The sequence below is a fragment of the Corythoichthys intestinalis genome, chromosome 16 (genome assembly GCF_030265065.1).
Source record: "Corythoichthys intestinalis isolate RoL2023-P3 chromosome 16, ASM3026506v1, whole genome shotgun sequence".
Classification (NCBI taxonomy): domain Eukaryota; kingdom Metazoa; phylum Chordata; class Actinopteri; order Syngnathiformes; family Syngnathidae; genus Corythoichthys; species Corythoichthys intestinalis.
Window position 1 is genome coordinate 41,984,938 of NC_080410.1, and position 17,720 is coordinate 42,002,657.

Here is a 17,720-nt window from a genome sequence, read left to right on the forward strand (position 1 = left end):
AAGCAGTAGAGCGCTAAGCGCTAATAAAGTGCGCTAAGGGCTAATAAATAAGATTAACGTTACTGTCACTAGCTCACGTAACGTTAGCCCTGCGGAGGGCTAGGTTTCTATTAATTATGACCGCTGTCGATGCGTGGCTAACGTGTCTTACATACAGGCTTTAAAATAACATAGCGTTGTGGAGTGATGAGGGTGTAAAATAAAAACTCAATAATGCTAACTATCAATTTTAGCTCAGTAGTCATTGATGGATAAAACACCAAGTAGCACTGGTCCCTAATGTGCTCCAATACAGCCTGCATCATACATTTATTTTGAACACTGCAAAAACTCAAAATCCTATCAGGACTTAGACTAACTTAAAACTTAACTAGAACTTAAAAATGGCTTGACACAAATAGAAATTCAATTGAAACACGTGGGAAAAAATCCTAACTTTTAAGTGATGTGTGTTATCAAGCGTAACGGCATTATATATATATATACATATACAGTGCCTTGCAAAAGTATTCGGCCCCCTTGAATCTTGCAACCTTTCGCCACATTTCAGGCTTCAAACATAAAGATATGAAATTTAATTTTTTTGTCAAGAATCAACAACAAGTGGGACACAATCGTGAAGTGGAACAACATTTATTGGATAATTTAAACTTTTTTAACAAATAAAAAACTGAAAAGTGGGGCGTACAATATTATTCGGCCCCTTTACTTTCAGTGCAGCAAACTCACTCCAGAAGTTCAGTGAGGATCTCTGAATGATCCAATGTTGTCCTACATGACCGATGATGATAAATAGAATCCACCTGTGTGTAATCAAGTCTCCGTATAAATGCACCTGCTCTGTGATAGTCTCAGGGTTCTGTTTAAAGTGCAGAGAGCATTATGAAAACCAAGGAACACACCAGGCAGGTCCGAGATACTGTGGTGGAGAAGTTTTAAGTCGGATTTGGATACAAAAAGATTTCCCAAGCTTTAAACATCTCATGGAGCACTGTGCAAGCCATCATATTGAAATGGAAGGAGCATCAGACCACTGCAAATCTACCAAGACCCGGCAGTCCTTCCAAACTTTCTTCTCAAACAAGGAGAAAACTGATCAGAGATGCAGCCAAGAGGCCCATGATCACTCTGGATGAACTGCAGAGATCTACAGCTGAGGTGGAAGAGTCTGTCCATAGGACAACAATCAGTCGTACACTGCACAAATCTGGCCTTTATGGAAGAGTGGCAAGAAGAAAGCCATTTCTCAAAGATATCCATAAAAAGTCTCGTTTAAAGTTTGCCACAAGCCACCTGGGAGACACACCAAACATGTGGAAGAAGGTGCTCTGGTCAGATGAAACCAAAATTGAACTTTTTGGCTATAATGCAAAACGATATGTTTGGCGTAAAAGCAACACAGCTCATCACCCTGAACACACCATCCCCACTGTCAAACATAGTGGTGGCAGCATCATGGTTTGGGCCTGCTTTTCTTCAGCGGGGACAGGGAAGATGGTTAAAAACGACGGGAAGATGGATGCAGCCAAATACAGGAACATTCTGGAAGAAAACCTGTTGGTATCTGTACAAGACCTGAGACTGGGACGGAGATTTATCTTCCAACAGGACAATGATCCAAAACATAAAGCCAAATCTACAATGGAATGGTTAAAAAATAAACGTATCCAGGTGTTAGAATGGCCAAGTCAAAGTCCAGACCTGAATCCAATCGAGAATCTGTGGAAAGAGCTGAAGACTGCTGTTCACAAACACTCTCCATCCAACCTCACTGAGCTCGAGCTCTTTTGCAAGGAAGAATGGGCAAGAATGTCAGTCTCTCGATGTGCAAAACTGATAGAAACATACCCCAAGCGACTTGCAGCTGTAATTGGAGCAAAAGGTGGCGCTACAAAGTATTAACGCAAGGGGGCCGAATAATATTGCACGCCCCACTTTTCAGTTTTTTATTTGTTAAAAAAGTTTAAATTATCCAATAAATTTTGTTCCACTTCACGATTGTGTCCCACTTGTTGTTGATTCTTGACAAAAAATTAAAATTTTATATCTTTATGTTTGAAGCCTGAAATGTGGCGAAAGGTTGCAAGGTTCAAGGGGGCCGAATACTTTTGCAAGGCACTGTATATATACAGTGGGGAGAACAAGTATTCGATTGGCAGTGTATCGAATACACTAATAAAACAAGTATTCGATACACTGCCAATCGAATACTTGTTCTCCCCACTGTATATATATATATATATATATTTTTTTTTTTTCAAATAATTGGTATCAGGAGCAACAAAATGGTATTTAATCTAATAATAAATATGATGGTTTAATTCCAAAACTTTAGTTACCCAGGAGGCCCTTGACTGGGCTGTGCCCGAGGGCCGAGTCGTCCCTGAACACGGTCTTGGGTCTCTGTTTCTTGACGCCGCGCACAGTGGTGGGCTTCTGCCTGAGCACCTTGTCCAGGTCCTCCATGATCTTCAGTTGCTGTCTGCGTTCGTACTCCTGCCGCGTGAAATCTCCTCTTCGCTGAGGGGTTCCCTCGGCCGATGCCGGAGGGGTTCCTGGGGTTTGAGGCCTGTCTTCACTCTTGCCACCCCAGCCTTCGATGACCATCCACTGAGGTTTGCTGGGGTATGAACAGAAAGTCATTGAACGTTTGTAGTCATTAAAATTAATTAACGGAATGAATAATAAAATGATAAATGAATATCATGTGTAGAGTCCCAAAAGAAAGTCTCACTTTGATTCCTTTTCCTGCTCCAGCTTGCGTTTCTTCATCTCCTCTGCTCTCTTCTGCTGTTTCTCAAGCAAGGCAGCTCTTCTCTGCGCCATTTCATCCTCCGGTCGCTCGTTGTCATCCTAAAAACATTTAACCCATTTTGAGAGGGCAGCAATTACCGTATTTTTCAATCTATAAATCCCTATGTCCAATGATGTTTTTGTCAACAACGACAATCACGAAAATATTTCGTGAACGAACCATTTTTTCCAGGACTATGACAAGCCTAAAAACGTGGCTTGGAGAGACTATAGCATAATGAGACGAATGGCAGTTTTGGTCTGACAAGACGACAAGGTGACAAAAATGCGACATATTTTCTGTAATATGATCGCAACGCCTGACATTTTCATATTGTACATGGAGTATGTCAGCTTGCATTGTACCAGTGTCCTGTCACTCATTCGAGATGTGCTGCGCCTCTCCCTCCTCACCGGAGTTTAGGATGTGTCTCAAGCTAGACTGCACTCCATTTTAACCCTAAACCCCAAAAAAAACACCCGACTTTGGTACCCCGCCCAGGTCAGGCCCGTAAATGAAAACTCACCATTTTGATAACTTAACATGTCATATGTCTCATGAAGAGTATCACCAATTTTGAGGAGGATCCAACTAAGTGCCTTGGGGCAATGGTCTCAAACGCGCACGCTGGTTTTCGACAAAAATGGCATGTTTTTCAACATTCAATCCAAAATACCCGATTTCCTGTTGGGTTTGCAATATGGGTGCAAGAGACTTTTTGAAGCAGGTTTGCACAACGTATCGACTCCTCTTGCTTTTTCGAAACACGGTAAGATTTGTTTGAAGAAGATGATCTTGACAAGAAAGAACATGCAATATTGCTTTAGCGTTTAAAGGTCTGTGCTGAGTGTCAGTAAGTCGAGAGCAATGGTTCATAATCTGTGTTCGCTCAAACCCCAGGGGTTCTGTGAGAAATTGTCAGGGGTTCGGAAAGTCAGACACGCAGGGACCCATTTTAATATATTGACCAAATCTATACAAACTGACATTTTAGCACAGGTTTTGGACATGTTTGCCCCCAATTTACATTTATTCAATTTGTGTCAAACGAACGGCCAACATAGTGAATCACATGCTTTTATTTTGACACTTGCGCTGTAAAACTGGAGATTTGTGATTTTTTTTCATGATCGACTGCATTACTGTCCTTGTGTCACTTTTGTGTCTGCAGTCACTTATGTTCACTTGCCCCTCCCAGTGAATGGCTGCTAATGAGGTAACAAGGAAGTGACCCAAACATGCACAAAACCAACAGGAAATGCCCCAAAATGTACAGGAATTAATCCATAAGTATCCCAAAATACCAAAGAAGTGACCGAAAATTAACTCTTTGGCTTCCATTGACAACATTAAACATCCAATTCACTTAAACAGTTAAACTGGCAGTGAATGCTCATATTCTTGTCCCATAGATGGTGGTTTTGACTGGGAGTGGCTAATCATTCACATAGTGGGTATCTAGTGCCAATAATGACAGCCAGTGAGTTAACTTGATTGGTCCAAAGTACACTAGTCCAGCCTACATGAACTCTAAATGCCTGAATGTGGCCTGCAAAACAAAATGAGTTTGACACCCTTGCTTTATTCCATTTCTTTCAATTGCTAGTCCTCCATCTGATTATAGCAGAAACTGGTTTGCTCAGTGGAAAGTTGACTCGCACTTGATATGAAGCAGTATAACGGAACTATGGGCCGCGTGGACTCAAATTTTGATCTGTTTCAAAGAACATGCTACCAAATGTGAAGAAATTTGAACCGGAATTCGCTTAGATATTAGCTTGCTAGCTTAGGTAGAGTAGTATTGAAGTTGAAATCGAATTCTGAAGTGTTCGGTGGATGCACATGGGAAACTCGTGGGGTTCAGTACCTTTAGCAAGGTTAAGAACCACTGGTCTAGAGGATGTTAAACGCTCTGACATTTTTTTTTGTAAACATCCAGTTAGTGGCTTCTAGGTAGGTTTAATTGAAAATGATGTACTGCTTTTCCTGCTGAGTGTATTATCCTCACAAAGTTGGCGTTGTCCTTGTAGATGCTACAATATGAAGTCATCTGTTTATGTTCAATCAAAATTCTTGGAAACCTTTATTTATTTTGGAGTAAATTGTTTTAATTTTACAAATGAAAACATTTTGAGTAACTGTCGACTAAAACTAGACAAAGACTAAAACATTTTGAAATGACAAATATGACTAAGACGAATAAGTATTTTTGTCTAGACCAAGACAAAAATTAAAAAAGCTGCTGAAAACAACACTGTATTTTTCATAGTTTGGGTAGGGCTGCAAATTATACAAGTTATAAATGGGAGTGTTTTCCACACCGACAGTCACATAAAGGGTGCTCAACCTTCACAGTTGCCAACAATAGCTGCGCATTTTATAGTTGGTGCGACTTGTACTCCGAAAAATACGGTTGTTAACATCACTCAAAACAGGTTTCACTCCCCCCTACCTTAAAGAAGAAGCCGACCCCTCCTTTCGTATCTGGCTCGTTTTTGTCGCTCGCAGCTTCAGAGAAAGGATCTGGCACTTGCTCGTCATCCTCCGTATCGCCTTGCAGAGCGGACAGCGAGATTTCAATGAGGCTGCTCCGTTTGGCGTTTGCCGGTGGGGCGTCGCTCTCAAACGAACATTCTGACGGGGCGCCGGAACTGGAGCCGCCCGCCGCCGCCCCTTCCTTTCTATTTGCACGCGAGGACCGCGGGTCCATGTCCAAGCTGAATATACTTTCGTAGTCGTTGGACCCCGCTTCGGACAGGGCGTCGTCCTGTTGTTGAGTCGGTGTGAGCGTCGCTGTGGAAACAGGAGTGGCTGCCAAAGAGCGAAGTTCGTCAAAGCTTTCGGAGTCACCGATGGAAAAGGAGGAAGATGTTTGGATTTGATATTGCGAGGGGTTTACGCGCCGAAGATGCGGAATGCGGTCGACACTTTGCGGCGTGTTGATGACCCTGGACAGGCCTGAGAGCCTACCCTCTGAAGGGCGACTGTGTTTGGGACTCTTAGGGGGCACGGACTGAGTTCTACGATGGACCGTTTTAGGAGACTTCGGAGGAGTCATGTGGTTTGTGAGCTTGCGAGATGGCGACGGGGAGGTAGAACTGAAGTCCCTGTTGGGTTCCCTCTGGATACGTGCAGGGGAAGGGGCCGGGGTGGACGACTTGGGGCTGGGTGGAATGACCCAGGATTTGTTGCCGGATGCTTTCTTCTGAACCAGTTGGTTCTGCTGTTCGGTGAGCCGTTGCATGTCGCTTTGAAGCGAACTGAGGGCCGCGGTCAGCTTGGAAACAGCGTTGTTGTAGTCCCCAAGCGGCGCTGATGGTTTTTCACCCGGCGTAACTGCCTTCTCTTTGGTGGGCCCGCTTTTAACGTGACCTACACGCGCCGCTGATGGACGCTGCTCTTCGTCCTCCCCGCTGGCCAGCCGTTCTTCCAGCGTCAACCGGGAAAGGTCTTCCTCGGTGGAGGAGGTGCTGAACTGACCTCCTTCGGCCTCGCCGTCCTCTTGCTGCTCCTTCTTCAGCTGTAGAAAGGCACTCTTGCCCAGCCTTTGCCGGTGCTTGGCAAAAATGGCCTCTATCCGTTTCTTCTGGGCTTCGATAGCCCGTCGCTTCTCCTCGAGACGAACCCCGAGCTCTGACATTTCATTATTGAGCTGAGGGCTCTTGCCGGGACCTTCTTCAAACTTCACATCCCACGTCGTCGCTTGGGGAACAGGCGAGTCGCCGGCTTTGCGGGAATCTCCACCTTGCTTCTTTTTGCGTTCGGCAAAGCTGGTCATCTTTACGCCACTGTCCGATGCAGAGTGCGCGCCGGTGCCGGGTGTGCTAGGAGTGGACCTAGCCCGCGGCGTGTCTTCTGACGCGTCTGAGTCCACGCTGCCGTCTCTTAAGACAGAGTCATCATCACGTGAGCATTCAGATGGGTTTCTGGTCCGGGTGGGCTCTTTGGGGGGCCGGTGCATCATTCCTGAGGGTGTCGGGGCAGAGCAACTGACGGGCGGAGAGTTTTGATGATGTCTCGAACTGGCGGGGTCGTCCGGAGAGTGGAGGTAGAAGCCATCGGGAGCACCGTCGGGATGTAAGCGAGGCTCCAACTTCCTCTCGTTGTGAATGATCTGAAGAGCCTCTTCGATAGTCGGCAGCTCTCCCGTTTCAGTTGCTCCGACGCCATTCTCCGCTATGATCGGATGAGCGGGACTCTGGCTGGACCAGGACGCTCTGTGGACGCCGTTTGAAGCGGGCGCTTTGCTCACGTGCTCCGGAGGCGTAAAGGGCCCCCGAGTCACACTCGGGCCGGTTGGGTTAAGCTGGTCCGAGCTCACAGATCGCGTTATTACTGGGTTGCCCATTACAATGTCCACGTCACTGTCCAGGCCAAAGGGAATGCTGAAGGATACCGCTGACAGGGGGCGGCTAGGCAGAAAAGAAAGTCAGTCTACGTAGAATTAAAACACACACCGGTGACGTAGTCGCGAACACACCTTTTTTTGCTCCACGTCTTTCCAACTCCTTCTAAATGAGACATTGAGGTAGACTGATTCAAAGACCCTGAGACACACAAAGTAAAGGCATGCACAATCACAGGGATGCAGACACAGAAACAACACTCATGAAAGTCATGCAGAGTTCATAGACCTTTCCTCAGTAAAAAACGACACCAGGGCTGCAGCTATCAATTATTTTAGTAGCCGATTAATCGATGAACTAGTTAGATCGAATAATCGAGTAATCGGATAAGGAACATAAAAAAATAAAATACCTGAGATGAGCCTCAAACAATATAAGAAAATTAATAAATAAGGATCTAAGTACAACAAAAGAACTATTGGCTAATAGCAAAAGTCTGCTAGCTTAAATGCTGTAAAATGCACTTTTTTTTTTTTTTTTTTAAATAAAGTGCTCTTAACAAATGGTTCAGGCAATAAACCTAGTATAAACAAAATTACGAATGCATGAAAAAACATTAGCTCAAACAACTGCGTTGGTCTTAACAGGGAGCAGATGGATTCAGCTATGTGAAATGAGCAAACCAGAGGGCAGTGTATCCACCCTAATCAATACAACGAAATGCAACCACTTTCAAAATAAACCATTACAAAGTCACTTTAAACCAATGCTCAAAGCAACTAAATTTAGTTTGAATATTTTTTTCTAATCGAATACTCGAGTTACTCGATTAAAATAATCGAATACTCGAGTTAGTCGATTAATCGTTGCAGCACTAGTTAGTTCGAATAATCGAGTAATCGGTTTAAGAACATTTAATGTGTTGCAGAATAAATTTTAGGAGATGTAAAACAATGGTTTGCTAAGATCACACTGTCAAAAGAGCATTAAACGCGAACACAAAATAAAATTTGAGTGTTTCCTCAAACTTTGCAGAATTGCGCTTTCATTTAAAAATAAATTAAAATATCTGAGCTTACCCTCAAACAGAATTAAAAATTAAATAAATGAGGATCTAAGTATAACAAAAGAACAATTGGCAAGCTTGCATAGCAAAAGTCCGCTAGCTTGAATGCTATAAAATTCTTAAACTTTTTTTTCTTTTTTACAATAATATAAACAAATAATTCAATTACAAGTTACCACGAAAAACAGCTCAATATAGTTATAAACTAAATTACGAATTCATACTTAAAAAAAACAAAACATTTGGTTATGTTGGTCTTAACTGGGAGCAGCTGGTCAGCCATGGTAAATGAGTTATGTCATTTTCACTGTTGCCACTAGAGGGCAGTGTATATTTCCAAATCAATCAAACTAAATGGAACACTTTCAAAACTATCCATTACAATGCCACTCCAATTAAACAAATCCTCGAAGCAGCAAAATTTGATTCGGAGCTATTTTCTAATCGAATTACTCGAGTTAATCGATTCATTATTGCAGCACTACTTTTTACATATATTTTTAAGAATAAATACAGTTATAAATTAATAAAACATTAATAATACCAAAATTAAAGTGAATAAATAGGAAATACACCCTGGGTTTAGCTCCAACAACACTTAATATTACACTTAATATACGTCTAATTCATGTCAACTAGGAGGACTGACTGTGAATGCTCATGTCTCAGTACCATTGACGGCGCTAGACGTCCAATCAACTTTGACTAGGAGACCTGGCAGCAAAGATTCTAGCGCCGTACATGGTATCTAATGACTTCATTCAAACAACGCAATATTTTACACCTTATTCAAATTTCAACCACTTTTCAAACCAGGTAAAAGCAACAACAAAACCTAAGCACGGATAAACGATGGTCATTGACACAAAAGATGGCGTAAAAACAAACAAGCAACATGGGAAAAATTGTAAACAACAGCCATAATCTCACCTGATGCAGGGGAGGAAATTGGGAGGAAGGGCTTCTTGAAGATAGATGGAGAAGTGCTGTAAAGAGGAAAAATTGTTACAGTCACCAAAATAGCTCGATACAACGCACACACCCTTTTTCTTTTCATTAGTTTTTAATTAGGAGGTACCGCACCTGTTACCGTTCACACCCTTGGGCATTGATGGTGCCGAGCCATCTTATGCAAAAGAACACAAAATGGCAGAATTAGATGACAAATAAAGATTACATTTACAGTATAATGCAAGGTCTTTAGTTTAAAAAGGACTTTTGCTACTATGGTGGCGATGTAACCTGCATTTGTATACAACTTAAAATGCAACCTACGCTACTGCAGTAGTTAAGACATAATTATAGCAAATAATTGAATTAAAACACTTCGGATCCAAACATTGACATAAAACATTAAGTGTCACAAAACTGTCTAAACCAGAGGTGTCAAAGTCATCCCTAACGAGGGCCACATTGTAGTTATGGTTTAATTCAGAGCGTCAATTATGTCTGCCAATTTAGGTTTACCATAATTAATCAACTATTTATCAATTAGCAAATGAATTGACAACTAGTTTGATAGTCGATGAATCATTTAAATATATTAACCTAAAATTACCAAGGTCCTCTTGTTAGCAGATATTGGCTCACATTTTTTATTCACAATTTTTTTATTTACATATTTTAATTAGAGATTATACAGTTTGTGACTTTTACTCGCGACTGCCACCTCCAGCCTAAAGCGTAACTGAAGTCTGTTTTAAACTGGATTGTACAAGCACGAACATAAAGCAACAAGCGTTTGTCTCATCAGATCAGCACCATAAACGTAAAAACAGCAAACAGGATTGTTTACTGTTAGTACCAAGTCTTAAGTGGGTTTTAGAAATAGGTTTGGAAAAGTGCTTTTGGCAAGCTAGGGACAGCCAATGTTCGACTTGAAGTCTCTCTATTGAAAAAAAAGGTTTTTTGGGGAGCAGTCCAAGTTAAATGTCAGGGCTCTGTGCACTCCATCAAGGCAATGGTGGAGCGTGCATTGAGTAGAAAACTATTTCAAAATAATTCTAAAAATCCTGTATAATCCCTTTAACAAAGTGGAAAACAGTAAATACAGTATGCCGTTTTATTTGTAGTAGCTAGCACCACAGCTAGGTGGGCACTCTGCAACCCGTAAGCGTTTTTTTATTTTGTTATTTTTAATTAAAAAGGAAAACATTAAATACTATTTTATTATATTTTTAAAAAATGTACCTTTGTTTTAGAGGAAAAAACTACATATTTTCTGATTTCTATAGACCCCAATCACGTGACGTCACAACTCTGCCCCCGACTGGTGTCGCCATATTGTCCGTCAGCTCATCATGTTTACATATTCCCGCTACGTACATTCCTCCTATTACTGCGTGTTTTTCTGCTTGTCTAAGGAATCACCGCCTAGTAAACGAACCCAAATACCTTCCTGACTATCGTTAACATTGATTAATCAAAATGGTGAAGGCATGTGTGGCGGTTGGTTGCAGTAACAGAGAAGATAAACGGTCATTTTAGTAGTTGCTGTGTGTCCATTGTTAAAAGGGCAAATCTCGAAAGCAGCACGGTTTGTTTATCTCGGTCCATGATGCGTTTGTGTCGAAACCCGTTAGACAGCGGCGAAAACGTCAATATGATGCCAACACGATCGTAGACATCATCAGACGGGGACTACGAAGCTCGTCGCCACGGTCGCGCAGCAAGAAGGTGAGCGCAACAACAGGTGTTGTGCCGAAAAATAGCCGCCCTGCGTGAAATGTCCCCCCTACGGGAGCGCCCACACGGAAACGACTTTCTTGTACCGTGAATATGTATTATTTTACTCTGCTTGAACTAATAAATGTCATACCTGTGTGATTGTCATTGCGATATGGTCGTGAAAACCTGTAGACTAATACATTTCTGTTCAAAGATGGTTATGTGGCCCAGTCCACGATTTGTTACTAAAATACAGTACTAATATTTTGTGTAATTTAATTATTTAAAACTGATCTTACAGTCGGAAATCCCTTACTGTAATGCGTCCATGAAAACATTTGATGTTTTCACGTCAATAAAGCGTTATAAATAAGCGCTCCCGTCAGGGGGGACATTTAACGCGAGGCAGCTATTTTCCGGCACACACCGGCCCATTGTCGATCAAGTTTTATTTTACAATCGTGACAACGGTGACGCACAGCTGACCAAATGTCTTTTTATTTTCGGGCCGGTTCCGATTTTGGGTACCCGACTCCTCATCGTGACATACTGTAAACTGGAGTATGATTGGAAATTTTGTGGTCTCAGGACGAGCTCTGACGCACGGGACCGGATGGGAGGAAACATCGGTTCGGGCATCAAATATGGATCTGGCGACTGGATCGACCGAAGCTTTTCCAAATAACGGCTTTTATGCAACTCATCCAATGAGTTTACAGCGTCTGAAAGCACTGGAGCTTCCATAATTTGCAAGTGAATCCACCTTTAGAAACTACGATCAATGACAATACGGACACATAATGACGCACAATATGGCGGCACAATACAGCGATCACATGATTGTGTGACGTAGCTGATTGGGGTCTATAGACCCCACTCACATGACGTCACAACCACGCCTCCGCGCCATATTGTCCGTCAACTCGTCGTGTTGACGCATTACTGCGACGTAAATTCCTCCTATTATGGCGTGTTTTTCTGCTCGTTAACATTAATAATCAAAATGGTGAAGGCGTGTGTGGCGGTTGGTTGCAATAACAGAGAAGACTAATGTTGTCGTACATGTCAGCGTGTCTTGTTCGGTAATATCATTATCGCGTCACATCGAACTCTTTGAAAACAGCGACTGTCTCTTTGCAAATGAGGCAGACACAGTTGTTGCGTGTTTTATTGAATAAATATTCCAATATCCACCTATCCTTGAAGCGTCGGCCATCACAGTCAACTTTTTTTTTTTTTTTTTTTTTTTTGGATTGTCGCCATTTTAGAAAATTGGAAGTAAAGGGTCACACGGGGTAATGTTGCTTAGAGTGCTGCTCTTAAAGTTTTTCAAACTTTCTTGAGAATAGGCTGATTTTGTGTGGACAAGATAGTTGGACAAGATAGTTGTAGATATCAGGGTAGCAGATGTCAGGCAGAGAGGGCGAAGACAGCGGGTCGAAAAATATCGATTTAGGCATCAAATATGGATCTGGCGAATGGATAGACCGAAGCTTTTCCACATAACGCCTTTTATGCAACGCATCCAATGAGTTTACAGCGTCTGAAAGCACCGGGGCTTCCATGAATTGCACGACAAATTGAAACCATTGAGAATACGGATAAACAATGACGGACAATATGGCGGCCGGATACAGCGACACGTCATTCTGTGACGTTGGTGAGTAGGGTCTACAGTCCTCAAGCTTACATCGAGGCCTACAGAAATGTTATTTAAATTTAATTATGGCGTCATCGACTCACTTTCACAGGCGACATAAAATTATGTGGAGGGCCAGAACTGGCCCCGAGTCGCCATTTTGACACTTGTAACTTAAACCAGGGGTTTTCAACCCAGTCCTCAAGGCACACTGTGGGTCCTGGTTTTTGTTCCAGCCGATCCAGCAGAGACAGTTGAACCAATGAGGCTTCTGCTAAAACAAGCCACACCTGACTGCAATCAACTGATTGCACTTGTAAAACACCAGATTGGGGAAAAAGTGTTGTCATCTTGTTTGGTAAGAATGAAATCCTGCACCCACAGTGTGCCTTAGTGGAATAGGTTGGGAACCCCTGACTTAAACTACAGGTAGTCCCCGGGTTACGTTGTACCTGGCTTACGAGACTTCGACTTTATGATGCCGGAGTCTCATCCGCCATTTTGTCTCCAGTCGTTTTTGTTTGTTTGTTTTTTTAAGTTGCGTAAACAGTACCGTATTGTACCTCACAGTATCTTATTTTTTACTTAATTTTATTAATATGGCTGTTCTGCCCTTTGGCGAAATGTGCATTTCATTATAATGTTGACTTTTGTTTTGTGATGCATGCTTTTAGTTTGGCGCAAGAAGCGTAGAGGAGGTAGTACTTCCTAAGCCTGAACGATATATCATTTAAACATCGCTATCGCGATGTGCGCATGCACGATCATCCCATCGCGAGGACGTGCGATAGTTTTTAAAATTTTTTCCCCATCCACAAACCTTTGATCTGCTTTATTCGCTCGCACAGTCTCTCTCACCCCCTTTCCCAGCTCTCAGTCACTATGGCACTTGCTTATTAAAGTTAACAATGTCTTTGATCTGGTCAAAGAAGCCGGGCAGCAATCTGTCAATCATCGTTTAACTTCTTAAACAGTTTCTGCAAAGAAGCGCGGGCTGGAACGAATGTGTGTGTCTGTGGGGGGAGAATGTGGAGACGTGCGAGACGTATAAAATAAAAGCCAGAAGTGATTATGAGGAGCTTGTAATTTCTACATGTCACTCCAAGAGTCACAGCCATGTTAGGTAAACAGAAACATTTAATAAAGCCAAGCATTTTTCTACTACAGGACTTTATTCTTGTTTAAAAATGATTCAGTGGGACAGTTATGTTTAAAACTGATCATAATTAATAATGTGAGAAAAAAACATGTCTTATATGTATCTCTTTCCAGTGCTAGATCTGAATAAATATATTGAGCACACACACACGCGCGCGCACACACACACAAATGGGGGTTAGGGGGGGGTGCACTACTTCGCTGATTTTCACTTATCGCGGCGGGTTCTGGTCCCTATTAACCGCGAAAAACGATGGAATACTATACACTGTGGTCATGATGAGTCATCCAAAGTCTTTCCAAACAGCTATCCAAGTCATCTAATAAAAATGTTTTTTTTTAAAAAAAAAAATTTATTTTTTTTTTTTATATCGCAATATAATATCGCAATATATCGCAACCCCCCCCCAAAAATCGCAGCAATAGTTTTTTCCAATATCGTTCAGGCCTAGTACTTCCACACGCGAATAAGGGCGCATTTACTCCCATGAAGAAAAACGTATTTGTGCACACGAAGAACGTATTTGTGCACACGAAGAAGAGCGCATGCGCACACATGAGAAAGCACGCATTTGCTCCCATGAAGACGTCACAAAGCCAAGGGAGAGAGAGAGAGGAAAGATTACAGCTTAGCTCGCTTTCTAGCTAGGATTTCGCTTGAACGTCTTGGCGTGGACAGTACAATGACGTATGATACATGTTTTTGGATAGTTATTTTGAGATTTAGGGGTACTTAAATGGTAAATCCAGAGTTACGCGAAAATTCAGGTTATGTCACCAGTGTAGGAATGGAACTAGTTTGTAACCCAGGGACTACCTGTACATTTACATTTCATTACATCCATCAGTACCATCTTAAACCAAGGACATTAAAGACAATATATTTTCAAAGTATTAACACACACAAAAAAAAAAGATCCCTACCTAATGTGTCCACTGGTCGAACAAAATCTGGCCTTTGCACTTCAAAACAGTGCAGTATCTCTGCTAGAAAACTCAACATGTTGAGCTGAACCAATCAAACAGAAATACAGAAACAATTAGATAATATCAAGTCCTTTGTCAGTGATAACTAGTCAAGAGGATGAATGTCAGTACCCGAAGCGCTTGTGGTGAATATAGCATGTCTTCCAGGGCCAAGTGGCAGCAGCTCTTCAGGCAGCTGTCACAGAACTCACGGATGAACTGCAGGTTGTACAAGCTGTCAGCAGGTGACATTGTCTCCTTCATGCAAACGTCTGGAAGCAGAAGACAACAGGAAACACATGAAACGACTGCTCAGTTCAGGTGATGAAAAGGTTGTCTCCACGCAGTCGTTCGGTACCTTCAAGTCTTAGCAGGCCGGGGCAGTAGTAATGTACAACGGCGGCGATCGCACAGCCAGTAGACAGGTCTCGGACTTCATTCACCACAGGAAAAATGGGATTCTGTTTGGACTGAACTTTATCCTTTCTATAGCGGAGCTGAAATGTACAAATAAAATCAATTTTAAAAAATCATATTTCAAAGAGGATTACCGGTACACATTGTAAGTAAACAAAATTATTTTCTAAATACAAAAAAGGACCATTTGAGAAGTAATGTCCTGTGTTTAAAGAATCTTTATGATACGAGCTATATGCAAGTTTTACTTTTTACCTACTGACTCATGGAGACACCTGAAGGATGAAGTAAACGTACCTGAAGTGTTGTTAATAGGAGTGGGAACACCTGGGTACTTCACAATAGGATACGATTTGCGATACAAGGCTCACGATAACGATTTCATGATATGGAAAGAAAACAATTATCGGAAATAATTCTGCAATATTTTACCGTTACTAAATATTTTACTATATTTCCATGTAATAAACAGAAAAACAATCTTTTCATCCTTTAGCTTTGAATTGAATTGAGTTTATCACTAGTACACGACCAGTTCATTTGAAGTGGGAGGGTGGGACTTCGAGCTGAAGCTATCGATTATTTTAGTAGTTGATTAATCTATCAACTAGTTAGTTGGAATAATCGAGTAATCGGATTAGGAACATTTAATGCGTTAAAGAATGTAAAATGTTTCTTCAAACTATGCAGAATTGCACTTTCATTTAAAAATAAATTAAAATACCTGAGCTTTGCCTCAAATGGTATAATTTTTATTTTTTTTTTAATTAGGATTTAAGTACAACAAAAGAACAATTGGCTAGCTTGCATAGCAAAAGTTTGCTAGCTTAAATGCTATAAAATGCTAACTTTTTTTTTTGTCAATGCTCCTAAAAAAATCGTTCAAACTCATATTCCAACAAAACAGCTAAATATACTGCTAAACTGATTACGAATGCATATTAAAAAAAATATTAGCTCGAACAAAAACATACAACCTTATGTGGGTTTTAACAGCGAGAAGCTGGATTCAGCCTTGTTTCATGAGTTATGTCATATTTACTGCTGCAATTAGAGGGCAGTGAATCCGCTTATTACCACCTAAAAAATATAACCAGAATTAAGGGGCTTCTGACTCAACAAGACATGGAAAAACTTATGCATGCATTCATTTTCAGCAGATTGGACTATTGCAACGGTATATTTACAGGTCTTGATAAAAAATCAGTCAGGAAGCTGCAGCTAGTACAGAATGCAGCCAGCCAGAGTCCTCACAAATACAAGGAAGCTGGACCACATTACACCGGTTTGGAAATCGCTACACTGGCTTCCAGTGAGTCAAAGGATAGACTATAAAATACTACTGCTCGTCTACAAAACACTTAATGGCCTTGGAACAAAATACATGCTTGACTTGTTAGATTCCTATGAGACATCTAGACCCCTAAGGTCGTCTGGAACCGGTCTTCTGCATGTTCCAAGAACAAGAACCAAGCCGGGTGAGGCAGCATTTAGTTATTATGCTCCTCACCTCTGGAACAAGTTACCCGAACGTCTGAAATATGCTCAAACTGTTAGCTCTTTTAAATCAGGGCTAAAAACGCTTTTGTTTAGCACTGCATATCCATAACTGTATATGTATTTCAATATACCTGCTTTGTATTCCTCTTGTGCTTATCTCCATTGCTGATTTCAATTATTATTATTAGTAGTAGTAGTAGTTTTTGTTTTATTTTTGTTTTATTTTTATTTATTTATTTTTATTCTGTGATTAAATGCGATCTTTGTCTTGGTTTTTACGTTGTGTTGATTTAAATGTGATTTTTATGATCTTCATGTGATGTAAAGCACTTTGAATTGCCTTGTGTTGAATTGTGCTATATAAATAAATTTGCCTTGCCTTGCCTTGCCAGTGTATCCACCCAAATCAATAAAACTAAATGCACTTTTCAAAACCAAACTTTACGAAGTATCAAAAGTATCACAATACACTCACCGGCCACTTTATTAGGTACACCTGTCCAACTGCTCGTTAACACTTAATTTCTAATCAGCTAATCACATGGCGGCAATTCAGTGCATTTAGGCATGTAGACATGGTTTAAGACAATCTCCTGCAGTTCAAACCGAGCATCAGTATGGGGAAGAAAGGTGATTTGAGTGACTTTGAACGTGGCATGGTTGATGGTGCCAGAAGGGCTGGTCTGAGTATTTCAGAAACTGCTGATCTACTGGGATTTTCACGCACAACCATCTCTAGGGTTTACAGAGAATGGTCCGAAAAAGAAAAAATATCCAGTGAGCGGCAGTTCTGTGGGCGGAAATGCCTTTTTGATGCCAGGGGTCAGAGGAGAATGGCCAGACTGGTTCGAGCTGATAGAAAGGCAACAGTGACTCAAATAACCACCTGTTACAAACCAGGTAGGCAGAACAGCATCTCTGAACGCACACAGTACGTCGAACTTTGAGGCAGATGGGCTACAGCAGCGGAAGACCACGCCGGGTGCCACTCCTTTCAGCTAAGAACAGGAAACTAAGGCTACAATTTGCACAAGCTCATCGAAATTGGACAACAGAAGATTGGAAAAACGTTGCCTGGTCTGATGAGTCTCGATTTCTGCTGCGACAGCAGATGGTAGGGTCAGAATTTGGCGTCAACAACATGAAACCATGGATACATCCTGCCTT

The 17,720-nt window shown here is 41.6% G+C and overlaps 1 protein-coding gene across 2 annotated transcripts in view; it reads right to left on the reverse strand.

Annotated features, from left to right (window-relative positions):
• camsap3 (calmodulin regulated spectrin-associated protein family, member 3) overlaps positions 1–17,720 on the reverse strand; it is a 74,004-nt gene that overhangs the window by 7,306 nt on the left and 48,978 nt on the right. For both annotated transcript variants that reach the window (XM_057860843.1, XM_057860842.1), the window contains 9 exons: positions 14,995–15,133; positions 14,769–14,908; positions 14,595–14,679; positions 9,290–9,332; positions 9,137–9,192; positions 7,275–7,341; positions 5,247–7,206; positions 2,735–2,853; positions 2,340–2,620 (listed from right to left, as the gene is read on the reverse strand). In XM_057860843.1, coding sequence (XP_057716826.1) covers positions 2,340–2,620; positions 2,735–2,853; positions 5,247–7,206; positions 7,275–7,341; positions 9,137–9,192; positions 9,290–9,332; positions 14,595–14,679; positions 14,769–14,908; positions 14,995–15,133 — 2,890 coding nt within the window. The remainder of the gene's footprint in view (positions 1–2,339; positions 2,621–2,734; positions 2,854–5,246; positions 7,207–7,274; positions 7,342–9,136; positions 9,193–9,289; positions 9,333–14,594; positions 14,680–14,768; positions 14,909–14,994; positions 15,134–17,720) is intronic.